Source organism: Microcebus murinus, chromosome 7, assembly GCF_040939455.1.
Source record: "Microcebus murinus isolate Inina chromosome 7, M.murinus_Inina_mat1.0, whole genome shotgun sequence".
In the NCBI taxonomy this organism is placed as follows: domain Eukaryota; kingdom Metazoa; phylum Chordata; class Mammalia; order Primates; family Cheirogaleidae; genus Microcebus; species Microcebus murinus.
The window spans coordinates 1,516,180-1,542,226 of NC_134110.1; the positions used below are offsets into that span (position 1 = coordinate 1,516,180).

Genomic DNA, 26,047 nt, shown 5'->3' on the forward strand with positions numbered 1-26,047 from the left:
TCCCATCTGGCTCTTTCTGCAGCGCCGGGCAGCGGGTTCACGTACTCCGTGAGGCTTGGGGAAGTGGGGGGACCTGCGTGCCATGACAGGGTGTGAGACGGGGGGCTGCTTTACGTCCGGGAGAATCCCAGCGGGCGGCACTCTGGGGCGTCCTCCAGAACAGGTTTCTGGCTCCCGCTGCTGTCTCGGGGGCTGTCCTCGTCTGGGCGGCGCGGCTGGCCCTCCGTCCAGTCCCGTCCCGTCCTGGGTGGGCAGGAGGAGCCGCAGCCTGGAATCTGCACCCAGCGCTGCTTCTGGCGGTGAGCGGGCTGGGATGTGCCACCCCCGTGGGCAGCCATGTCTCCGGCCGCCATGTGGGAGAGTCTTGTGTGGAAAAGCAGATCAGGGAACACGCACTGGGGAAGTCAGCATTTCCTGCCAAGACTCCGGCGCACGAGCTGCGAATCCGGCTCCGCCTCCAGGTGTAGACGCCTTACTGGGTGTCACATCGCTCCACAGTGGGCAGGGGCGCGGGGAACACCACAAGGCAGGGCTCGGCGATTAGTGCGCAGCCGTGTGGGAGCGCCTGCCGGAGCACGATGGAGGCACGGCACCTGCTCTTTCCCACTGCCCCCTCCGCCCTGCCCAGGGAAGCCGCTGTACCTGCACATGGGCGAGGAGGTGGACGGCGTGGACATGCGGGCCGAGGTCGGGCTGCTGAGCCGGAACATCGTGGTCATGGGCGAGATGGAGGACGGGTGCTACCCCTACAGCAAGCACCTCTGCAGCTTCTTTGACTTTGACACCTTTGGCGGCCACATCAAGGTAGGGCTGCCTGGCGAGGCCCCAGCCCCAGGGGCGGGTTCCAGGGGGCAGCCCGTGTGCGGGTTCCACTGGTCTGGCCGTTCCCCCGAGCCCGGCGGGAGTGGCGTGGGTGCCGTGTGGCCCCCCACGTTCTCCCACCACCAGAACACGGGCTCGTGAAGGCTCCAGCGTCAGCGCCCCATCCCACATGGGGACGATGGCACAGCTCTGGGCACCCCCCACCCTGTGATCGGGGGTCCCCAGTGCTCCCCGGGTGTGGGTTTTTGCCAGCACCCCTCCCCCAGGTTGTCCCAGAGCCCCCCGCTTCCCCGTGTCACCCCGTGGCTGGGGAGGCGGGAAAGGGGGGTGGGAGGGAGCCCAGCCATGACACAGCACCCCAACATCTCCACGCCACGCAGCCCGTTGCCGGGCAACGTCCTCCGCCATTGGCAGCACCTTGCCTGTCCCCCTCCCCAGAGAAGGGCCAGGCGTCCCAGCCCACACGCAGGGGGCGTCTCTGATCCACGGAGTCCCTGGGTGGGGGGACGCTTTGAGGACAGCACCTCGCGTTCTCGGGAGGTGGGCAGCAGCCGGGGAGGGGTCAGGACGAGTCTCCCGGACCACCCTGACGCCCGCCTCCCCCCACCCCCACCCTAGTTTGCGCTGGGGTTCCGGGCGGCGCACTTGGAGGGCGTGGAGCTGAAGCACCTGGGGCAGCAGCTGCTGGGCCAGTACCCGATTCACTTCCACCTGGCCGGCGACCTGGACGGCCGGGGAGGCTACGACCCGCCCACCTACGTCCGGGACCTGTCCATCCACCACACGTACTCGCGCTGTGTCACCGTCCACGGCTCCAACGGCCTGCTGGTGAGTGCGTCCTCCCGCCCGGCGGCGGGGGCTGGGGCCAGGATGGTTGGCATTGGGGGGTGGGGGTTCAGACCTGCACACTTAGACCGGGACCCCTGGGGGTCGAACCATCCTTAGCTCCGATGTTAGCAAGGCAGAGACCGCGAGAAGGTCACCGCCACGCGGGAATAGAGAGTGCGGGGCGTGTCCTCACCAAAGCCCCAGGCTGCAGAGACGGGACACTGGCTGGTCTGTGCTCAGCCGTGGGGGCTGGGAGTCCAGCTCCTGCTGAGCCTCCCGGGAGGGACGGGGGTCTGGGGTCGTTCCGTGGCCGCACAGCGTGGCAGTCCTGTGAGGACCCTGGGCCGTGGCAGCAACCGGCCCCTGTCTTCTGCTGACCCGAGGGTTCCTGCGGAGCGTCCCTGCGGGGAGAGACGCCCTCGTTAGCAGACCGGCGCCTGCGTCAGAGCCCCGTCTCTATTTCCGCGGATAGTTTTTACGCCAGAGCCATCCTTTTCCAAAGGAACTGAACTTACATCCTCTACAGACTGTAAATCCGGACGTCACCAAACGGCACCCGGACCCGGCAACCAGACGTGTTTTGTTTGGCTTGCGCAGTGTTTAGGGAGACGCTCGATAATTTTTATGCTAAATGGATAATGTCACACTGAACTGGACTTGCTTTAAGTGAACCGCACTTATAGCCGCCGTAAACTGTAAGAGGGGATGTCGCAGAAATGCCGCCCTGCGCACAGATGTGTTGTGTTTGGCGTGGATGGTGTTTAAGGAAACACCGGAATTAGTTTCCGCCGTTTAAAAATGAAGGGATTCCGCATAAGAGTCTGGATCCCTGGCTTCTCGCGAACAGCGGGCCGGGGGGCAGCCCTGGCCAGGAGCAGAGCCGCGGCTGCCCACGCGGAGCGGGCGCGTGTGATCTCCATTGTGCACGGTGCCCGCCACGGCCCGTCACATCACCGTGAATCCCCCTGGCGGAGCCGTGCCCTGTCACTGCCCGCCGGCCCCCGGGGGCATCGGGGTTTGTGGGCGCTACTCTCAGCCAGGCGGGACGCAGCCCGGACAGCGGTGGGGACGGGAAGGGGCGGAGGCCGCCGTCCGTGGGCCACGGGAGAAGCCACTCTCGGTTCTGCTCGTGCTCTCCTGTGGGAAACGAGGGCCTGCCGTCTCCGCGTCTGCAGTGCCCCGATGTGACCGAGCGCGGAGGAGAGAGGTGGCTTTGCCGCCCCGCCCGGGAGGGCTGGGGGGCTTGACCCCAGGTCGTGAGCTGTGGGGTCCTGGGCAAGTTGCTCGACCTCTCCGAACCTCAGTTTCCCCCTCAGTTGAGCGGGACAATAATAACAGCAGACACCCAGGGCTGTCTCGAGGATCACTGGGATGCCAGTGCCACCGGGGGACCACGGCCCTGCCCACGGCTCACGGGGAAGGGCTGGCCACGCGCCTGGGCCGGCTCTTCCCCACGGGTGGCCGGAGGGCCGTCCCGGAGTGGCTGCGGGAAGGCGTGGGGTGTTCTGCGGCTCCAGGGGGAGCAGAGGAGGGTGCGTTCTGGCGGAAGCGGAAAGACAGTGGGAAGTGCGGCGTGCGCAGACTGGGGGCCACGGCGTGACGCTGGGCCCGGGCTCTGCCGCCAGGCGCCACGTGCTCTCGGCGGGTCCTCTCTCAGCTCCCTGCTGCACCTGGGAACAAGCGGGGGAGGGCACTGCGCGGCCTGGTGGCCGTCTCCAGGTCTCGCGGCGGTTGGCGGGACGGGCGCGGCGGTCGGTGGAACGGGCGTGGCGGGTGTGGTCGCAGCGCTGCACTCGGCTGGCGGTGAGGGTCGGGGCGTGGGGCGGAGTGCGAGCGGGACTGGGCAGGGAGGGGACGGGCCGGCCTGGGTACGGGAGCGCTGCGAGCTCCGGACACTCACGCTGATGAGGCGCCCGCAAACTCAGCTCGGATCCGCCGCTGTTTACCCTTATAAAGTCGGCCAGCTTGGGTTGCCGGAGCCTGTGATTGCAGAGCTGGGTCGGCTAGAGTGGGGCTGCCCTGAGTCTCGGGGCAACCTCACACACGCAAGCGCACACGCACACACACCTGCAGTGTGGACACACACGCACGCACACACACCTGCAGTGTGGACACACACACATGCACACACCTGCAGTGTGCACACACACACACACCTGCAGTGTGGACACACACACACATACACACACCTGCAGTGTGGACACACACGCACACACACCTGCAGTGTGGACACACACACACGCACACACACCTGCAGTGTGGACACACACACGCGCACACACACCTGCAGTGTGGACACACACACACGCACACACACCTGCAGTGTGGACACGCGCACACACGCACACACACCTGCTGTGTGGACACACACATGCACACACACCTGCAGTGTGGACACACACGCACACACACCTGCAGTGTGGACACACACGCACACACACCTGCAGTGTGGACACACACACACATGCACGCACACCTGCAGTGTGGACACACACGCACACACACCTGCAGTGTGGACACACACACACATACACACCTGCAGTGTGGACACACACACACACATATATACACACACCTGCAGTGTGGACACACACACACACACACCTGCAGTGTGGACACACATGCACGCACACCTGCAGTGTGGACACACACAAGCACACACCTGCAGTGTGGACACACACACACACACCTGCAGTGTGGACACACACACACATGCACGCACACCTGCAGTGTGGACACACACACACACACCTGCAGTGTGGACACACACACACATACACACCTGCAGTGTGGACACACACGCACACACACCTGCAGTGTGGACACACACACATACATACACACCTGCAGTGTGGACACACACACGCACACACACCTGCAGTGTGGACACACACATACACACACCTGCAGTGTGGACACACACACACACACCTGCAGTGTGGACACACACACACATACACACACCTGCAGTGTGGACACACACGCACATACACACCTGCAGTGTGGACACACACACACATACACACACCTGCAGTGTGGACACACACACACACCTGCAGTGTGGACACACACACACATGCACGCACACCTGCAGTGTGGACACACACACACACCTGCAGTGTGGACACACACACACATACACACCTGCAGTGTGGACACACATGCACACACACCTGCAGTGTGGACACACACACATACATACACACCTGCAGTGTGGACACACACGCGCACACACACCTGCAGTGTGGACACACACAAGCACACACACCTGCAGTGTGGACACACACACGCATACACACCTGCAGTGTGGACACACACACATACCTGCAGTGTGGACACACACACATACACACACCTGCAGTGTGGACACACACAAGCACACACACCTGCAGTGTGGACACACACGCACACACACCTGCAGTGTGGACACACACACATACATACACACCTGCAGTGTGGACACACACATGCATACACACCTGCAGTGTGGACACACACAAGCACACACACCTGCAGTGTGGACACACACGCACACACACCTGCAGTGTGGACACACACACGCACACACACCTGCAGTGTGGACACACACAAGCACACACACCTGCAGTGTAGACACACACAAGCACACACACCTGCAGTGTGGACACACACACACACCTGTAGTGTGGACACACAAACACACACGCACACCCCTGCAGTGTGGACAGGCGTGAGCCACTGTGCTGGCCTTCCACACGCCTTCTGTATCTCACGGAGCTAGTCGGCTGCAGCTCTCCTCGGCACCCGAGCACAGAGGTGGACCCCAAAAGCTTCGCCACCGGCTTGGGGCTCTCACTGGCAGAGTCGAGGGATGGGGTGGGATGGGGGAAGGGGAGAACATCCTCCCCCTCCCCCTCCTGTCCCCTCCCCCTCCCTCCCTCTCTCTCTCTCTTCCTTCCCCTCCCCTCCCCCCTCCCCCTCCCCCTCCCCCCCCCTCCCTGGCTGCCTTGCGCTCTCACTCCTTCACTCCTTCCCTTATTAGGCCGAGGCCTAGGGCTGTCCAGCCCCTCCCAGCCTCTATTTCTCTATTTGCATATTCAAAACTCATCCAGACGCTCTGCAAAGCAAGCCGCCCACCGCCCTGCTCCAAGGCGGCCTTCTCTCCCGCAGTTCAGACTCCGCTTTAAAATACAGCAGAAGCTTGAGAATGACAGTCTTCTCTCTGACACGACTGTGTTTGCTGTCGAGTCTCTCACTAGTACGAATATGCCTCTCACCTGCCTTGGATCGCAGGAGCAAGCGAAGTTTGTGTGCATTTGTGTGTGTGTATGTTAAACGGCGGTTTGTAGTACCAGCTGTGTGCTGGTGGGAGGGACTTACAGCCGACTCCCGATTTGCACAGAACAGTCCCATTCTGGACCAATCGTCTCAGTGCAACTACCGTGTTTCCCCAAAAATAAGCCCTACCCATAAAACAAGCCCCAGCGGGATGTCTAAGCATGTGCGCAATAGAAGCCCCACCCGAAAATCAGCCCTAGTGACCGGCGTGGCTGCGCAGCGTCTACACAACCCGTGCGTGTGGTCGCGGAGCGGGAAAGAACACGAGCAGCCCTTCCCATCCGCCCGTGAGAGCTCTGTGGCTCCACAGGAGAGATCGGGGCCGGTGGTTCTAAAGGAAATAGAGTCGCAAGACACTCAGGATGGGATTCGGGGTCTGGAGAGTGAGGATGATGTTCCAGAAGAAGACGGCTTCACTCTACTTGAATCAATGTAGGTGGTTGTGCCGCACTTAAAAAAAAATACACATCCCCTGAAAATAAGCCCTAGGGTGTCTTCTTGAGGAAAAATAAATATAAGAGCCTGTCTTATTTTCGGGGAAACACGGAACTAGTGGCACCCAATTCGCTCTCAAAACGTCCCGGTTCAGACCGTGAACTAAGTAAGTGGTCCCTCGGATTGAAACAGCCCTCTGACTCTCTCTGGGCCTTTAGTGGACCACGGAGCCCAGGAATGTTCTCCCTCGAAATCTCACACGCACAGACCGCACCTGACCGCAGCGGAGGACCCGGAACAGCTTTCAGGAACTGCCTCCTTGACGACGGCCCGTGGGCTGGGCGGGGGTTCCGGGAGAGCAGAGGGGGTGGGCAGAGCCCGGGGCGGGCCTGCACCTGCTGCAGAACCAGGGGATATGGTCCGTGCAGGGAGCTCACGGATCCGGCCGGCCGGCGTGTACAGGCTCTGGGTGGCCACGTGTAACACACGTGTGCGTGCGTGGCTACTCTCTGTGTCCACCTGCCTGGCCTCTACCTTCTCAAGGAGGTCACGGTGTGAATAGGCCACCCCGGGAGATCATGAATAGGGGCGACCCCGGGACGGGAGAGCGGGAAGGAATGTCAGACGTCACCCTGTTGCTCGGGGACACGCAGGCAGGTCCCGACACAGCAGGTCTGTGGCTGAGCGAAGCCTCAGCCCGCGTCTTCTCTGGGCTCTGCGGCCACCCCCGCCCACCCCAGCGAGAGGGAAGAAATGCACACCCCGAGGGGAGGGGCTTTCTTTCCGGCCTGCTCACCGCTGATCGCGCACAGGTGTGGATCGGGGGTGGGATCGGCCCCGGCGCTGCCTTGCCGGAGAGGAGACAGGTGACCGTGTGAGTGTTGTTTGCGGAATAGCACCTGCACTAGCGTTTCAAAGAGGCGACGTGCAAAACGTCCGACACCCAACAAGCAGCAGCTATTATTTCTCTTCCGTTCAGTGAGGCTGTCTCTCTCCGCAGCGTGTCTCCAGGGGCTCGGGGGCTTTCCCTTCCTGGGCGTCTGTTCAAGTGCAAAGGGACCTAACTTGTTACTCGCTCACGTCCGGAGACAGGCTCCCCGGAGTGTGACCCGGCCAGGGCGGCAGATGGGAGCCCGGGATTTAAAAGGGCTGTGGGCGGAAGGGCCGGGTCTGAGCAGGGCTCAGCCAGGAGGCCCACCGCCGGGAGCCCCGGGGCACCCACGTCCCTGCTCTGCAGGGTGAAGGCGTTGCACTCGAGCTCAGATGTCCCTGCCAGCCGGATGGCCCCGTTTCCTGCCCCCTCTTCCCCGCCCGTCTGTCCGGACTATTTATAGTGGATTCTGTGGTTCACGGGGAGAACAGGGCGCAGCCCCTCCGGTGACCCCGGGTTGGCCGCAGTGCCTGTGGAAGGGCTGAGTGAGGTTCAAGGTCGCACCCTGGCCCCTCCCCGAGGATGGAGGGCGGGAGCCTGTCGCAGAGGATGAACGGAGAGCTCGCTGGGGACCACGAGGCCTGTGTGTGCGGCTCCTCCCTCGGGGAGCAAAGAGGGCGGGGAGAAGACCAGGTTCCAGGCAGGCTCTGCGCACGGGCTCCTGTGGCTCCGGCAAACCGCTGGGCTTCTCCGAGTCCCAGGTTTCTCATCTCTAAAAGAAAAAAAATCCACTAGAGGATTACGTGAGCCGTAAGAGGCCAGGCCAGTGCCGGGACAGGAAGGGGCCTGGTTGGGGACACTTGCAAAGGACGGATGGCTGCCTGGGGGTTGGGGAGCAGCTGCTGTGTGGGGGAGCCTCTGGAGCAGTTGGGGTGCTCGCCCCACCTCCGCGCTTCTCGGTCAGAGCTGGTTCTGGCTCCCTCCCCACAACACAATGGTTGGGAGACGTTTTGGTGGTCAGGACTGAGGGTGCAGCGGGCACCTAGTGGGCGGGCCGGGGCTGCCGCTAAACACCCACACCGCACAGGACTGTTTCTGGACGGGGCGCGGGTTGCCCAGGCGAGGCATGGCGGCAGGCCCTTCATGGGGGGCCGGATTGGCGTCGTCGGAAGCGGGGGCTCCCTGGCTGGGAGACGCCGTCTATCAGTGAGCGCCGGGTGGGAGGGAGGAGGGTAGCAGGCGGGGGCTGTTTCCCACCACTGCCCACTGGGGAGACGCCCCCCACGAGCTGGTCAGCGCCTTCTTCCTGGGCTGTCTGAGCGGAAGGGGGTGCCTGGCAGGGACGCCTCGGACAGCGTCCAGCGCCGATGGGGAGGAGGGGCTCAGGCCAGGCGCCCTCTAGGCCCTTTGAGTTCTGAGATCGGTGGGTTCAGGGAGTCGGGCCCCGAGGGGATCCCAGGGGCCATGGGGTTCACGACCTGCGTTCTGTGCAGGGGAAAGTGGTCAAGGAAAGGAGACCCCTCCAGGATCCCCAGGCCGGTGGCAGCTGGCGGGTGGCGGGTGGGTGGCGGCTGGTGGGTGGCGACTGGTGGGTGGCAGCTGGCGGGTGGCGGGTGGGTGGCGGCTGGTGGGTGGCGACTGGTGGGTGGTAGCTGGCGGGTGGCGGGTGGGTGGCGGGTGGGTGGCGGCTGGTGGGTGGCGGCTGGTGGGTGGCGACTGGTGGGTGGCGGCTGGTGGGTGGTGAGTGAGCTGCTGAGACCGCAGCCCCCGGCCTCTCAGCGCCCGTCCAAACCCTCTTTCCGCTGCCCCACTGACGCTGCGGCTCCCAGAAGGAGACTGGGGGGCTGGGGTTTGCAGCCCTTTCCGGCTCTCGCCCCCGGCTGCACGGGGCAGGGTGTGCACGGGAGGCGAACCGGCTGGCTTGGGTCCCACGAGGACGCTCGCTGGGCGTCAGTGCTGGTCTTCACGAAAACCGCACCAGGCCCGGCTCAGGGGCTGCTCCTGGGTGCGGTCCCCCCACCCCCACCCTGCTTACTTGGGGGTCTTCTCTGCGGACCCCGCCACGGCAAGTCCTTGCACGCTGTGCGCTCGGCCGTGAGCGCCATGGGGACAAAGCGCCATGGGGACAGGCTCGCGGGGCCAAGTCTGGGGCCTCTCCTCTCTGACCCGCCCTCTCACCTAAGACATCTCGCCCCGTTTCTGCCCCACAGAGCCCCACCCCCAGCACTGCCAGCTGGAAGGGACTTTAAAAAGTCACTGTCAGCTGGGCGTGGTGGCTCACGCCTGTAATCCTAGCACTCTGGGAGGCCGAGGCAGGAGGATCGCTCAAGGTCAGGAGTTCGAAACCAGCCTGAGCAGGAGCGAGACCCTGTCTCTACTATAAATAGAAAGAAATTAATTGGACAACTAAAAATATATAGAAAACAAAATTATCCGGGCATGGTGGCGCATGCCTGTAGTCCCAGCTACTCGGGAGGCTGAGGCAGGAGGATCGCTTGAGCCCAGGCGTCTGAGGTTGCTGTGAGCGAGGCTGTTGCCACGGCACTGTAGCCCGGGCAACAGAGAGAGACTCTGTCTCAAAAAAGAAAAAACAGAAAGTCGCAGTCCGCAGCCCGGCCAGGCCCCGCCCTGCGCCAGTCCAGTGTGACTCCAGGCCCGGTGCTCCCGGGCGCGGCGTGCGGCTCGCGCTGCTGCGCGTCTGTTGCGGGAGCGCTGCGCGCGAGTGGCCGGCCGCCTGGTGAGACGCCTGCGCCCGCAGGTCAAGGACGTGGTGGGCTACGACTCGCTGGGCCACTGCTTCTTCACGGAGGACGGGCCGGAGGAGCGCAACACCTTCGACCACTGCCTGGGCCTGCTGGTCAAGGCCGGCACGCTGCTGCCCTCCGACCGCGACAGCAGGATGTGCAAGGCCATCACCGAGGACTCCTACCCCGGCTACGTGCCCAAGCCCAGGCAGGACTGCAAGTAGGCGCCCTCCCCCGCGCCCTGCGCCCACCCGGGCCCGGTGGGGCACACGCGTGAGCCCAGCGCCCGACCCCACCTCGCGGCTGCGGGCAGCTCGGGCCTCACAGCCCGCGACCCCCCGCAGCCCTGGCTTCCTGGAGAGAGGGTGGGAGAGCGGCTCCTCCCTTCTCCTTCCTCGGTCTCCCTCCTCGCACCGTTCGTGCCCAAAGAGGACCGCCGCGCGCACCCGGGGCTGTCCTGACGCCACTCGGTGCTCTTCGATGAGAGGGAGCGGCTGCCACCTGGGCGCACAGAGACCCCAGCCACGCTGAGCCTTTCGTAGACACGAGACACAGAGACAGAGAGACAGGGACAGAGACAGGGAGACGGAGAGACAGGGAGACAGACAGACAGGGAGAGACAGACAGAGAGACAGGGAGACAGGGAGATGGAGACAGGGAGACAGAGAGAGACAGGGAGATGGAGACAGAGAGAGAGACAGGGAGATGGAGACAGAGAGAGACAGGGAGATGGAGACAGACAGAGAGACAGAGACAGAGAGACAGGGAGAAAGACAGGGAGAGAGACAGAGAGAGAGGGAGATAGAGAGACAGGGAGATGGAGACAGAGAGAGGGAGACAGACAGAGACAGGGAGATGGAGACAGAGAGAGACAGAGACAGAGAGACAGGGAGATGGAGACAGACAGAGGGAGACAGAGACAGGGAGAAAGAAAGACAGGGAGAGAGACAGAGAAACAGAGAGACAAGAAGACGGAGAGAGACACAGAGAGACAGGGAGAGAAACAGAGACAGGGAGACAGGGAGAGATAGGGAGACAGAGAGACAGGGAGACAGGGAGAGATAGGGAGACAGAGAGACAGGGAGAGACGGAGACAGAGAGACAGGGAGACAGGGAGAGACAAGGAGACAGGGAGACAGAGAGACAGGGAGACAGGGAGAGACAGGGAGACAGAGAGACAGGGAGACAGAGAGAGACAAGAAGACAGAGAGACAGGGAGACAGGGAGAGACAAGGAGACAGGGAGACAGAGAGACAGGGAGACAGGGAGACAGACAGAGAGCTCCCTGTGCGGCCAACCTGGGACTCCAAGGGCCCTCCCGGGGGCTCCCCTTTATTTTAGAGCCGATCTCAGACGTCACCCACACCCGCTCCCCCCAGAGACCCAGGCCCCTCAATTTCCCAGCATCTCGAGTGCCGGGGCGAGCAGCTCACTGTAGTGACCGACCGGGCTCAGACGGACACGCCCGTGATCTCTCTGTCTCTGGCCTCCCCCACCCCCCGCAGTGCCGTGTCCACCTTCTGGATGGCCAACCCCAACAACAACCTCATCAACTGCTCGGCGGCCGGGTCCGAGGTGAGCAGAGAGCGGGGGCAGGGGCCGGGGCATGGCCGAGGCGAACCCCGACACACGCGTGTCCTGAGCCACGTCCAGACAGCCACGCAGCTGGGCTGAGCTGGGGGAGCAGGAAGACAACGGGCTGGGGGGGGGGACCTGGTTTTAATGACGGCTCTGTCTCTGCACAGTGCCGGCGGCCCCAGCTCACACGTGCCGAGCACTCGGTGTGCAAAGCTCACTGTTAGCGTGAAATAGCTCAGCTGGGTCTGCAGCCCAGCGCGTCTGGGTGCTGAGCAGACAGACTGATCCTTGCGTCAACTCTGTGGCATGGGTACTCTCACCGTCCTCACCTGCGGGGGGAGGAAACAGAGGCAGGGTCAGCTCACGCGCCCAGGGGCACACGCAGCTAGGGTGGGGCAGGACAGCAGCACAGCACCCTATCTACACAGCCTGGCCCCCCACCCCATGCTCTGACCTCAGACAGGGGACCCTAAAATGGGCAGGTGCCATCTCAGGTCCCAGCCCCCGAGTCTGCAGAATGAAGGGCAAGCGGGGACACCCTGACAGTCATCTCAGGTCCCAGGTGTGCAGGTGGGACCCCGTGTAGGGCTGTACCTGCCAGGGAGACCCCACGAGTCACAGTCGCCTCAGGTCCCGGGGCTGCAGGCGGGACCCCGTGTAGGGCTGTACCTGCCAGGGAGACCCCACGAGTCACAGTCGTCTCAGGTCCCAGGTGTGCAGGCGGGACCCTGTGTAGGGCTGTACCTGCTGGGGAGACCCCACAAGTCACAGTCGTCTCAGGTCCCGGGTCTGCAGGGCGGGACCCCGTGTAGGGCTGTACCTGCTGGGGAGACCCCACGAGTCACAGTCGTCTCAGGTCCCGGGTCTACAGGGCGGGACCCCGTGTAGGGCTGTACCTGCTGGAGAGACCCCACGAGTCACAGTCGTCTCAGGTCCCAGGTGTGCAGGCGGGACCCCGTGTAGGGCTGTACCTGCCAGGGCCACCCCACAAGTCACAGTCGTCTCAGGTCCCAGGTGTGCAGGCGGGACCCCGTGTAGGGCTGCACCTGCTGGGGAGACCCCAAGAGTCACAGTCGTCTCAGCCTTTTCCCTGCTTTCTTTAAGAGCCAGGCACCGTGTCCGGGGTGGGTGGCAGGGGCCCCTTTGGGGGACAGATTCAGACCAGCCCCCAACCCACGCAGGAGCCTGACTGGAGCTCGCTGGGGCTGAGTTCCACGGCCCACTCCCACCATTTGCTCCCTCCACAGGAAACCGGGTTTTGGTTCATCTTCCACCACGTGCCGACGGGCCCCTCGGCGGGGATGTACTCGCCCGGCCACTCGGAGCACATCCCGCTGGGGAAGTTCCACAACAACCGCGCCCACTCCAACTACCGGGTGAGTCTGCCTGCCCGCGGGGCTCGTTTGCAGGATGGAGGATGAACATAGAACATAAAACACAAACGCGCAGAACACAAAGAAAAACACTGAGACACATACAGACGGTTGACTCGAGTACTAATACATTGGGTCCCTTTTATTTTTATACTCTAAAAGATTAAAGTTAGTTCCTTATATGTAACCACCCAGGTGTGGCAGCGATGGCCGTAAATTCCAGAATAGCCTTAGGGAAGCAGACGTCCCCTGACTCAGAGTCTCCAGGTGGTTGCTCTAGGCACCAGGCATAGATAAAGGGCCGAGATTAGCAAGGATGGGCACGGTGAGCCACAGGGGGCGTTTCTCATCCCCAGCTTCTCTTGGGGTGACCCCTAAGATCTTCAGCTGAACCCCGGCGGCTGTGCCTGGCTTAGGTCGCCCCTCCCTTGAGGGGTCTCACCCGTCATTGACTAACCAGCCATCTTATGGGGTGTACGCAGCAATCACAGGAACAATGTGTTTATCGTGTGGCCTCCAGACCCCCAATGCCGTGGGGCGGGGCCGCTCTTGCTACTCGCAGCTCAGGTCCTTTGTTTTGCCTCTAGGCAGCAGCCTTGTTTATCACAGGGAGCCTGTCCGGAACAGATTACTTTCAAACGCTCTGGGCAGAACACGTACATTACTCACTAACTTCAATTCTTAAACTAGGAAAATACGTGTCAGTCCCCTGCAGTCCACCGAGGAGGGGCAGGGCTCGGGGCGCAGGTGAGGGCCGAGGGAGGCAGGGAGGGAGAGGAGAGAGAGGAACCTGCATGCACCGTGGTTACCGGGCAGGGAGGCCCTTCCTTGGTGCTCATGCCCGGGATGAACCTCGAGTCCCGCCGCAGCGAGAGGGTCCTGCTCCGGCCGTCATCCCCTGGGGTGTCTTCTTCCATCCCCACGGCTGCCCTGCGAAACGGCTGCGGTTGGCCCACTTTGCAGATGGCACGTCTGAGGCTGGAGAGGCGAAGGGACTTGCCCAAAGTCACAGCTCGTGAGAGTGGAGCTGGGGCCACCGCCGTCTCACTCCAGGAGGGAGGGAAGGAAAACTAAACGGCGGCCTCGTGGGCAGCGCCGGGAGCCTCGACTGCCCCCGCCCCGTGGTGGGCAGAGTGGGCACCTCAGGAGCCCGGAGGGAGAGCCGGGTTGTCTCCTCGAGTCGGGCAGGCGCTGAGCGAGGCCACGGACCCTGCCCGAGGCAAAGAGGAGCCTTGGGTCAGCGTTGCAGACAGACTTCCCAAGAACGTGCTTGACTTGGAACCCGGGCTAATAACCGCCCGAAGCAGTGTCAGTCCTGGTGTGGACATTGCCGTGTGGCCTTGAGCAATGTCCTCCGCCTCTCTTCTAGACCTCAGTTTCCTCGTCTGCACCTCTGAGAGGTCAGATAGTCCCGATTTGGTCCGAGCAAGGCGGGATGAGGCAGGTTTCTCGCCTCCCTCACCATGAACCCTCCACCTTTGTTAACGCAGCCTGAGCGCGGGGCTGGTCTCCCGGGCACTGGGGAGTGAGCAGGGAGGCTGGTGCGGGAGGACACCGGGGCCCACGTGGGAGCTGATGTGGCCCTGCTTGTCTCCCCGCAGGCTGGCATGATCATAGACAACGGGGTCAAAACCACGGTGGCCTCCGCCAAGGACAAGCGGCCCTTCCTCTCTGTCATCTCTGCCAGGTACTCAGCTCTCAGGGGACACAGGCCATGGCGCCTTGTGGTCCAGCCCCTTCCTCCCTCCCTCTAATTCATTCATTCATTCATTCATTCATTCATTCATTCATGGAGCATCTGTTGAGCTCTTTCTCTGTGCCGGGCCTTGAGCTGGATGCAGGGGTGCTGCGGTGAGAGTCTGGGTTGGGGTTCAGGCCCCAGCGGCCAGAGGGAGGCGGAAACCCTGGAGGAATTCTTTGCAAAGCCAGCACCCGGCGAGCAGTCAGGGATGGGGCGAGGGCCGCGGCAGGTTGGACCCGGATGAAAGGTAGAGAGAAAGGAGAGAAGCTTCACCATTGACTGAGCGGGAAAGATCGTGCTGGCTGAGCTTATGCACACGTCTAGAGCTTAGCGGGAGGCTGGGGCTGCTTTTCAAGGGCCACCGGCAAGACCAGCACCCTGCAAAGGGACCGAGGGCCTGGCCCCCATCAGCTGCGGGTCACACTGGTAGCACGGTGGTGTCCACGGAACCCCGTTGCTGGACCTGACGTCAGTGGGCGTCCAGCTCTGCACCCCGTCCTGGGCCGGGACGTGCCAGGAACAGGCACTCGCTCCAGGGCCTGCTGGGGACCCTCCAGCCCCTCCGCCCGGGCCCTTGCATGCGCTGCCTGCTGGTTTGGGACCGGCTGTCTGAGCTTGCCTCTGTGCCTCGACCCCACCCGGGGGCAGGCTCTGCAGTGCAGTGACGAGCAACAGAGGCGACGCGTGTGTAGCCTGCCGGGGGCTGGCCCGCAGGGGGCCTTCCTGCTCCTGAGATGAGCTCAGACAGTCCCTTCCGGAGCCCGGGCGATGCCAGTCGGTGTGTGTTGTCGGGGCCTTCTGGGGGCCCACCGGGAGCAGGCAGAGGCTCATGGAGCCCAGAGGGGGTGAGCTCAGCGGATGCCCCTCACCCACCGTGCCCCCCACCCCCCCGTGCCGCAGGTACAGCCCCCACCAGGACGCCGACCCGCTGAAGCCCCGGGAGCCGGCCATCATCCGGCACTTCACCGCCTACAAGAACCAGGACCACGGCGCCTGGCTGCGCGGCGGGGACGTGTGGTTGGACAGCTGCCGGTGAGCGGGGCGGGGTGAGGGGTGGACACGCAGGGGACAGGACGCCCTCCCCACCCCCGCAGAGAGAGGAACCGGGCAGGCCGGCGTTTGGCCTTCTCGTCCCCCAGCCGGGCAGGGCGCAGAACGGCAGCAGAGGCAAAAAAATAAATAAGCGAATCAAAAAATAAAATGTAAAACAGTGTATTGGCTTTGGCCCACAGTGCCAGGTGCGGTGGGTCATGATTTGCCTCCAGACAGTCACCAGGTCCCAGCTCTGTCAATGTCACACGGGCTGCCGGCTAAGGGAGGGAAGGAGAAGGAAGCCGGAATATTCTAGGTACCCCCCCGTGCGGCGGTACCTTGGTTGCGTCTCTTTCTTTCCGTGTTTCTCCAAGACGAGGATTGTTGTCTCTGTCTTGGAGATGCGAATCGCGGTCCAGCTCAGTGGGCGTCGCCAGGTGGTGTTTGCTCTGGGACTGGAAGCTCCGGCTCGCCGGGTTCCAAGGCCCCGGCGGAAAAGGCAGGGACTCCGAGTTCTGGCCTGAGGTCCCCGGTGGAGCCACCAGCTGGACACCTGCTGGACAAAGGCCGGCAGGGACAGGCGGCTGAGCTGGAGTTTGCTTTAAGGGAATGGTGTGAAATGTTCTCCTTGTCTGTTTTTTGTATTAAAAACGGGGATCAGGCCGGGCGCGGTGGCTCACGCCTGTAATCCCAGCACTCTGGGAGGCCGAGGCGGGTGGATTGCTCGAGGTCAGGAGTTCGAAACCAGCCTGAGCAAGACCGAGACCCCGTCTCTACTATAAATAGAAAGAAATTAATTGGCCAACTAATATATATAGAAAAAATTAGCCAGGCATGGTGGTGCATGCCTGTAGTCCCAGCTACTTGGGAGGCTGAGGCAGGAGGATTGCTTGAGCCCAGGAGTTTGAGGTTGCTGTGAGCTAGGCTGACGCCACGGCACTCACCCTAGCCTGGGCAACAAAGCGAGACTCTGTCTCAAAAAAAAAAAAAAAAGGGGGATCAGAAATTCCATGCTGGAGATAAATGTATTTATTTCCTCCGTTTTATTGTGACACATTAAAGGAAAAAGAAAGGGGGGGGAAGTGAAAAGTGCAAGAGGAGGGAACAGAGACCTGGTGTCGACGGGGAGAGGACAGCAGAGATCTGGGGGACGGGCAGATGCAGATGGGGGATGCAGGGACGGGGCAGACGCAGACGGGGGATGCGGGGGACCCTCCCTGCAGAGAGGGTCTCCCCCGTGTCCAGGAAAAGTCTGTCCCGGTCTGGAGAAGGAGGAGGAGCCAGTCTGGGTTTCTGGGGGGCAGGCAGGGGTGCGGTCATCTGGTCAGCTCTGGGGGAGAAGTCGCAGCCCGGGCAGGTGCGCTGTGGGGGAGGGGGAGGGGGAGAGCTCCCAGGACAGGCGACGCCCGTGGGTGGGATGAGCCGCCCGGCTGCTCATCTGGGGGCGCTGGGAGAGGCAGGGTGCAGGGGTGGCTGAAGCCCCAGGTGGGAGAGAGACAGGGAGGTGCCAACACTGAAATTCTCCGTCCAGCGAGTTCCTTGGTCCTGGTTTGTTGAACATGTTGGACCCGAGGGCTCTACACAGACAGGAAAGGCCAGATTTGGGGCAGCACGAAAACCTGTGATGCTCCCCCGCCCACCTGCCAACGTGGACGCAGCTTTTAGTCTCTGCCGGACTCGCCTAAGATCGCGTAGAACGTGGCCGGCACCAAGGCCGGGGCCTGCGGGTGGACGAGGGGGTGCAGGCAGGGCTCACGGAAGACGGGGGGCCCTTGGAGCGCTTCGGGCCTTCACCCGTGTGGCTGCTTCAGAAAGGTCACCCCGGTGACCCCTGGGGTGCCTCTGGCGGTGGGAAGGCCAGCTCAGGCCCCACTGCTGCTCACGGGAGGGAAAAGAGGGTTCCCGGGGCCCTGAGCGGGGCTTGGGGGTGATAGGTGCCGCGGAGGGTTCCGGAAGCAGAGAGGTGGGCAGGGAGGGGATGCAGGGTGCGCAGGTGAGAGCGGCCAGCCCAGGAGACCAGCCAGTTCCACCTGCCCCTGCTGCGAGGAGGGAAACGAAGGTGGCCGCCCCGTCTGGCCGGGCGTCTGAGGTGGCTCAGATTGCGCGGTCCCCGTCACTCACGGCCCCGCGTCCCCAGAGCACGGCACCCTGACCCTTGGAAAGGGCAGAGGCCAAAGGGAGCTGGCGAGACGGCCCCAGGGCCCCTGCAATGAATGACTCCTGCCGTCCTCGGAGCCATCATCTGCCCGGCCCCAGGAAGCCGGGAATCGGCTGTTTGGGGTCTTGCTGGGGCTGAAGGGGAGGCGAGGACGGGCAGGGAAGACGGAGCCGCACCCCCCACCCACCTTCACCCAGAGCGGCAAGTGCGCCTGCTCCTCCCGGCCGGTCCCCACCCAGCCCTGGACTTGCAGAGGGGGTGTGGGGGGAGGGGTTCGTGCTGCAGTCTGCATAGGGGGTATGGGGGAGGGGTTCGTGCTGCTGTCTGCATAGGGGGTATGGGGGAGGGGTTCATGCCTCTGTCTGCAGAGGGGATGTGGGGGAGGGGCACGTGGCACCATCTGCAGAGGGGGCGTGGGGGAGGGGTTCGTGCAGCAGTCTGCAGAGGGGTGTGGGGGGAGGGGCACGTGCTGCAGTCTGCAGAGGGGGCGTGGAGGAGGGGCATGTGGCGCTGTCTGCGTGCTGCTCACGCAAAGCGCCACCAAACTTGGAGAGCCGTGGCGGCCACCGTGTTCTCTCTGGGGTCGGAGGCTGCGCGGGAGGGACCCGGGACACGCCCTCTCTGCGCACACGCGGGAGTCGCACGCCCTGGCGGCGAAGCCCCACCTGTGCCAAGCCCGCGCCCCGCGGCGTCCAGGGGCGGGAAGGCCCCCGGGCCCCACGGGCGAGGCGGCGGGCCGCGCTGACCGCCTGCTCTCGTCCCAGGTTCGCCGACAACGGCATCGGCCTGACCCTGGCCAGGTAAGACGGGGGCGGCGCGGCGCGGGGCCTGGGCGGGACTCGTCGGGGCGCCCGCGTCACCCCAAGGCCTCTCCCCAGCGGCGGGACCTTCCCGTACGACGACGGCTCCAAGCAGGAGGTGAAGAACAGCCTGTTCGTGGGCGAGAGCGGCAACGTGGGCACGGAGATGGTGGACAACAGGATCTGGGGCCCCGGCGGCCTGGACCACAGCGGGCGCACCCTCCCCATCGGCCAGTAGGTTTGCGCCGCGTGGGCCCCGGGGGCGGTGGTGGCGGGAGGAGCTAGTGGGCGGGTCCTACCTGCCGGCTGCGATTCGCCCCGCCCCTCCCAGCCAGAGCTCCGCCCCTCCCAGCCAGAGCCCCGCCTCCTCCCAGCCAGGCTCCGCCTCCTCCCAGCCAGAGCTCTGCCTCCCAGTCAGAGCTCCGCCCCCTCCCAGCCAGAGCTCCGCCCCTCCCAGCCAGAGCTCCGCCTCCTCCCAGCCAGGCCCCGCCTCCTCCCAGCCAGAGCTCCGCCCCCTCCCAGCCAGAGCTCCGCCCCTCCCTGCCAGAGCTCCGCCTCCTCCCAGCCAGGCCCCGCCTCCTCCCAGCCAGAGCTCCGCCCCCTCCCAGCCAGAGCCCCGCCTCCCAGTCAGAGCCCCGCCCCCTCCCAGCCAGAGCTCCGCCTCCTCCCAGCCAGAGCCCCACCCCCTCCCAGCCAGAGCAGGTGCCAGTGACTCTGAGACTCACCGCTGAGCAGTGAGATCTGGGATGGGAGAGACCCCCCCAAATCACGTTGAGTCCAGCCCCCGGGGTGGCTCGGCCGTCACAGTGCACAGTGTGGCCGTGGGCTACGTTAGTGGTCATCTTGTGTCCAGGGTCCAGGGCTGTGACCCCACTTTCCCGGGCGGCACACTCGGGGGCTTTCGTCCACCTCTGGGGTGGGAGGGGGCATCAGGCGAGGCACACTCAAGGGACAGAACCCGAAGCCACGTCACACGTCTCCTTCACCTGGGAGAGAGAGGGGAACCCTGCAGGGGGACAGCATGGGGAAGCCGTCACACAGGCTCAGGGCTGCCAGGCGCAGGAGGCTCACCCCAGGTGCACCCCGCAGGGTGGGGTTGGTGCAATGCGGAGGGTCTAACAGTCAGATTCGCTCAACCGCAGATCGGCAGGGGGGTCCCCGCGGGTCCCTGGCCTGCCCCTAGAGCAGCTCAGACACAGCCTGGTGACAGCCGGGCGCTGGAGAGGGCAGGGGGTGACTCAGGGAGTTGACGGACTCACAGGGCAAATGCCTCGGACAGCCACAGCCGGGGCGGGTGAGCGCGGCTCTCCCCTTCCAAGGGAGCTTCTGCTGGGGCGTGGGCTGGAGCTGGAGCAGGGCCCTGACCCGCGAGCAGCACGGCGGCCCCTGTGCTCCCAGTGATGGCATCCTCCCTCCCTGTCCCCGAGCCGTCCTCGCTTTCTCCGGGAAGATACAATTCCTGCCGCTAGAGCCGGGACACAAGACACACGCACCCCTGACACTCCACACTGCGTGCACGTGTGCCCGGGACGTTTGCAAAGGCAGAGTGGCGGCGGTGTCTCTCGGCGCGAGCTGCTAGAAGCCTTTCGTGCTTCTGTGTGACACAGGTGGCGGGGCAGTCCCCCTGTCCTTTGTGGGGTGGCTCTGGCTCTGCGTGCTCAGGCTTTCTTTGCGGAGGGGGTCACAGCCTCCCCGGGCCAGAATGTTCTCAGAGCACCCAGGGGTGAGCTTGTTTGTGGAGGCTCCTCGAGACCCAGGCAGGAGGCCGGGACTGCGTGGTCGTCACCATCCACGGCTCCCACGCGGGGGCTGCAGGCAGAGTGAGCCTGCGCCGTAGCACGGGGCCGGTCAGAACGGGCTTCCCTCCATACCTTACGTGGGGAAAATGCACGGGCCCACCCCATGAGCATCAGGTTTCCAGGCCTTGGTGCTGATCAGTTATAAATACAAAAAATATGGAAATGCAAGGTGCCTTTGGTGTCATGTCGCCAAGACTGGTGTGACTAGGCAGGGGCCCTCAAACTTTATAAACAGGGGGCCAGTTCACTGTCCCTCAGACTGCTGGAGGGCCGGACTATAGCTTAAAAAAAAACTATGAACAAATTCCAATGCACACTGCACGTATCTTATTTTGAAGTAAAAAAACAAACGGGCAAAAAAACAGCCACATGTGGCCTGCGGGCCGTAGTTTGAGGACGCCTGGACTAGGGGCCTCCTCGAGGAGCCACAGTGGACCGGAGAGGAGCCCAGGGTGTAAGGTCAGGGACAGCTGGAGTGTGGCCTCCCCCCAGGGACAGACCCCTTCTCTGCTCTCTTTTTCCTCGTTCTGCCCTTTCTTCCTCGCGTTCACCGTGGAAGGGAACGGGCCTGAGCCAGGGGTGGAGACGCCGGCGTGAGCTCAGTGTGGGGCCTGGAGCACCAGCATCACGCCTGGAGGTGGGGCCGGGCCCAGGAAGGGCCACCGGGAGGCCCGGGCTCCCCACGCCCTGCCCGGGAGTCCCAGGCCAGCGGGAGCGGTGTCCCTGAGCAGCCGGCTCCCCGCCGGGCCGAGGGGTTTCCAACTCACCAGCTCTCGGCCCGTCTCTCAGCCCTCGTCTCCAGGCCCCTGGCCTCCCCCCACCCACCCTCCGCTCCTGCCTCTGGGTGTCAGGGCCTTCCTGGGGTTCCCTGCTTCTCAGCGGGGCCTGCCCTCTCTCCTGGGGATGGTACAGAAGTTGCACTGCGCTGACTTCCACCACGTTTCCATCATCCTCCATCCTGCGTCCTGCCCTGCCCACCGAGCCCAGCGCCCTGCCAGTCTGACAGCGGAGAAACCCTCTGGGTCTTCGTCTGATTAAATTGCCATAGCAACTAAACTGGGGCGACAGTGACTAACAGCTCTGCCTCCCAAGGGACATGGTATCACCACTCTGCAGTGGGATTTACAGAATTTTCCCAGTGACTCTTCATGCGATGGGAGAATTGGGGAAATGTTGGAACAGAGGAGACCATGCCCCAAACGCCAGGCCAGCAGCTAGATAGACATCCATCCGTCCATCCTTCCATCCGTCCACCTGTGCAGTCATTCACCAGCGTTGATCAATGAGCGCTGTGTCCACACGTGCTTTCCCAGAATTAACTAACGAGCCAGTAATGACCCGGGGGGTCGGGCAGTTGCTCGAGGTGGGCATCAGGAAAGGATACCGTCCGGATACTGTCCACCTTAGAAGGGGCCAGCGCCGCGCTTCAGACTGACGCCTCACCCCCTTCGCTCCGTAGGAATTTTCCTATCAGAGGCATCCAGTTCTACGACGGCCCGGTCAACATCCAGAACTGCACTTTCCGGAAGTTCGCCGCGCTGGAGGGCCGGCACACCAGCGCCCTAGCCTTCCGCCTCAACAATGCCTGGCAGAGCTGCCCGCACAACAACGTGACGGGCATCACCTTTGAGGACGTCCCGGTGAGTGGGGCGCCTGGGCGGGCTCCCGGCAAGCCCAGACTCCGGGCGGTGACTCACGGCTCCCGGGGCCGGCCGGGGCTGGAGCTTTGCCGGTTTGCGCCGGCTCCCAGCTGGAAAAGTACAAGAGCAGGCCGCCCGCGGGTCGGGCCTGGGCGGATGCCCGCCGCCCTCACCCTGCCCAGAGCCGGGTCTTGCCTTGACGGGCGGGCGGGCGGGCTCTCGTGCCCAGGCCGCCGGGGCTGGCGCACACGGCCCCAGCAGTTCCCAGGGGCGTCTTTGCCGCAGGCTCTCCGTTCAGTCTCTCCCGAGAGTGGGATGTGAACGCGGCCCCTGGCCCTGGGCAGCGCTGGCACGGCAGCAGCCCGGAGTGAGCCCGGCCTTTGCTCTGGGCTGCGGGTTCGCGGAGCCCCCCTTCTGGTTCCCGGCAGGCTGCGGGGAAGGCGTGGAACTTAAATTACTTAATTTCCTCACTCCGGTCGGCGCCGAGGGCCTGAAAGAGGCCGGTCACGGGAACGTCCCGGGCTCCTGCTGCAGGCAGGCTCCCCGAAACAGCACGTGCTCTCGCCACGTCTGCCCGCCAGGCGTGCGTGTGTGGGCGTGTGCACTTTCTCACGCACACGTGCACCGTCTCGCTCCCTCACGCGCTCACACCCGCACTCCTGAGCCCCCACTCTGCACCTGGGAAGCCGCGTGTCCCTTAGTCCCTGCTCCCCACGGCAGCCAGCCCCCCCGGGGGGGGGTTGGGCAGAGGCCAGGGCTGCGCCGTGCGGGGTCTGGGACTCGGGCCTGCTGAACCTTTGCCCTTGGCGCGGCTGCTAGTCTGCGAGGCCAGCCCTGCGAGCTCTCGCCCCGCGCCCGGGCGTGCCTTTGCTTTGGCCGGTCGGCAATGTCGGCGGAAACCGGAAACCTCGCCCGGCCTGGTGACGGCCGCGGTTTCCCTTCGCCCGGCCCGGCCTGACGCTCCCGGGCGCTGTCCAGATCACTTCCAGAGTGTTCTTCGGAGAGCCGGGGCCCTGGTTCAACCAGCTGGACATGGACGGGGACAAGACCTCCGTCTTCCACGACGTGGACGGCTCCGTGTCCCAGTACCCCGGCTCCTACCTCACCAAGCACGACAACTGGCTGGTGCGGCACCCGGACTGCATCGCCGTGCCCGACTGGCGGGGCGCCATCTGCAGCGGGCACTACGCACAGGTGGGCGCCGCGCCGGCCGGCCGCTCGCTCCCTCGCGTGGCAAGCGTTTATGGAGCGCCTGCTGTATGTCAGGGTCCGTGCCGGGCCAGAAAGGGACACAATTCTCTTCTCTTTTTTCTTTTCTTTTTCTTTTCTTCTTCCCTTTCCCTTTCCCTTTTCTCTTTCTTCCGTTCTTTCTCTCTCTCTCTTTCTTCTCTCTTCTCCTCCTCTCCCCTTCTCCTCTCCTCTTTCCTTTCAGTTCTCCCCTTCACCCCGCAGGACTTTTGCAAAGTCAAAGTGAGAACACCTGGAAAGCAGAATGCTTAGGACGGAAACCCTCTGGGTCAAAGGCTCGGGCTCCGGTCGGGCTCCAGCAGTTGCTGTGGGACCTTGGGAAAACCACGCACATGCTCAGAGCCTCAGTCTTCTCACCCGTAAAATGGGGATAATACTTGAGCCTTCTCAGAGACGTTTTGGGGATGGCTTCAGGCAGCACACGTGAAATCCTTCACTGGCCCTATCTAGAACGGAAATATAATGCAAGCCACGTGTTAATCTTAAATCTTCTATTTTTCCAGTAGAAAAATCTTCAATTTTTACAGTAAAAAGAAACTGGAGAAATTAATTTTATTCATATTTCATTTAACAAAGTATTCTCAAAATACTATCGTCTCACTATTGTAATCAATATAAAAATCATTAACAAAACATTTCACATTTTTTGTCAGTTCTAAGTCTTCAAAATTTACCATATCTTTTATACTTATAGCCCACTTACTTTTAAACAAAGTGAAATGCAGTTCTACCAAAGCAATAAGTTTGTGTTTAACGGAAAAGACAATTTTTATTTTTTATATTTTTATTGATATGTCATAGTCGTATATGCTTTTGGAGTACATGTGATATTTTCATACATGTACACTATGTGTAATGATCAAACAAGGGTAATTCAGACAGGAAAATATATTTTACACTGCTTTTGTTTTGAAAATAATTTTTTTTTTTTGAGACAGAGTCTCGCTTTGTTGCCCAGGCTAGAGTGAGTGCCGTGGCGTCAGCCTCGCTCACAGCAACCTCAAACTCCTGGGCTCAAGTGATCCTCCTGCCTCAGCCTCCCGAGTAGCTGGGACTACAGTCATGCGCCACTATGCCCGGCTAATTTTTTCTATGTATTTTTAGTTGTTTGGCTAGTTTCTTTTTATTTTTAGTAGAGACAGGGTCTTGATCTTGCTCAGGCTGGTCTCGAACTCCTGACCTGGAGCTATCCTCCTGCCTCGGCCTCCCAGAGTGCCGAGATTACAGGCGTGAGCCACCGCGCCCGGCCTGAGAATTAAATTTAATGAGAATAAAATATAAAACTCAGATCCTGAGCCACACGGCCACACGGCCAGCGCCCAGTGGTGGCAGTGCAGGTCTAGACGGCGCCCAACCTAGAGCAGACCCGGAAACGTCAGCCGTTGTCACGCTGTCCTCACTGCTGGTGTTGGGCTGAGTGGCCGAGGGACAAGCGAGGGGTGGGTGCTCAGGGTTCAAGGGCCGAACAGGGAGCCGGGTTGTCCCAGGTGGGAAGGACACAGCTGTGGGTGAAGAAGTGGCTTCCCAGCTGTCCTGCCAGGCAGGCTCTGTCACCGCCAGCGTGGACGTGGAGATTCGGGCGCTGGAGGGCAGCTAAGTGGTGGCTTTGGCGTGGAGGAGAGACGGCAGCGGGTGCTGGCGTCAGCCTGGGAGGAAAGGCCACAGGGGCCCGCGGGCTGCCCGAGGAGGGGCAGGAGCTGGCGTTCAGGGGGAAGGACTGTGGTCAGGGAGGGCAGGGGCAGGCAGCCGGGGCAGTTCTCTCTGTGGCAGGAGGCCAGGTCATGAGTGGAGAATGCAGGGAGTGGCCTGCAGACGGTGGTAAAGTCTTGGAGTGTGGCAGGGAGTGGAGAATTCGGACAAGCGGCTGGTGCAGGGGCGGGAAACGGCACTCCTGCGGGGCCCCTCTGTCCCAGACGGTGGGACTTTCTCTGCCCCACTTAAGAGCCCCGGGACGGGGGGCTGTGGAATGACGGGGGGGGGGGGGGCTCCTGCATGGACAGGAGCCTGTGTGGACAGGCGAGGGCCCAGATGAGAACGGGGCGGGGCAGGGGGCCAGGGTGGTGGCTGGGGAAGACGAGGAGGGACATGGAGCCAGGAGAGGGCTGGCGGGTGGGCGGCTTGTCCCCAATAGCTGGAGGGCGCCCAGACCCTCGGCCCCACCCACGCCACGCGCTCAGCGTCCTGCGGCATCACTGTGCGAGGACCAGCGGCCCCCCACAGCTTTCCTGCTCCTCCCACCCTCTCTCTCTCTCTCTATCTCTCTCTCTCTCGCTCTGCTCATCCCACAGGAAAGGGCTGGCGGGTGGAGCCGGCCTAGGCAGCTGCACCTGGTTAATTAACCGTGACGGTCCCCTTCCTTCCCGTTGCTGCTCACAGAGCGCCTCCGCACAACTGTCACCTCTCAGTACTCGTGGCAGCTCCGTCAGGTGGGGGGGGGAGGTCCTCCTCATGTCTCCTAGGTGACGGCGCCAGACGGGATGGCGAGGCCTCCCTTCCAAAGCACAGTGTCGCCATGCACATGGCGGTGGCCTCTCTTGGCCGCAGCCAGGGGACGTCCCCGCGCGATCTCGGGCTGGGCTGTAGGTGCACGGGCACCGCGGCTCACGCTGAGGCTGGGCCAGTGCGTCCAGGCACCTCGGTCCCTGAACTCAATGCTGACGG

At 63.0% G+C, this 26,047-nt stretch overlaps 1 protein-coding gene across 1 annotated transcript in view; it reads left to right on the top strand.

Moving 5' to 3' along the window:
- Nucleotides 1-26,047, top strand: part of CEMIP (cell migration inducing hyaluronidase 1) — a 136,378-nt gene that overhangs the window by 99,094 nt on the left and 11,237 nt on the right. Inside the window, exons 12-22 of the mRNA XM_076004696.1 lie at nucleotides 629-804; nucleotides 1,441-1,650; nucleotides 10,032-10,237; nucleotides 11,523-11,592; nucleotides 12,843-12,971; nucleotides 14,570-14,655; nucleotides 15,610-15,741; nucleotides 18,664-18,699; nucleotides 18,778-18,933; nucleotides 21,958-22,138; nucleotides 23,117-23,332. Coding sequence (XP_075860811.1) covers nucleotides 629-804; nucleotides 1,441-1,650; nucleotides 10,032-10,237; nucleotides 11,523-11,592; nucleotides 12,843-12,971; nucleotides 14,570-14,655; nucleotides 15,610-15,741; nucleotides 18,664-18,699; nucleotides 18,778-18,933; nucleotides 21,958-22,138; nucleotides 23,117-23,332 — 1,598 coding nt within the window. The remainder of the gene's footprint in view (nucleotides 1-628; nucleotides 805-1,440; nucleotides 1,651-10,031; nucleotides 10,238-11,522; nucleotides 11,593-12,842; nucleotides 12,972-14,569; nucleotides 14,656-15,609; nucleotides 15,742-18,663; nucleotides 18,700-18,777; nucleotides 18,934-21,957; nucleotides 22,139-23,116; nucleotides 23,333-26,047) is intronic.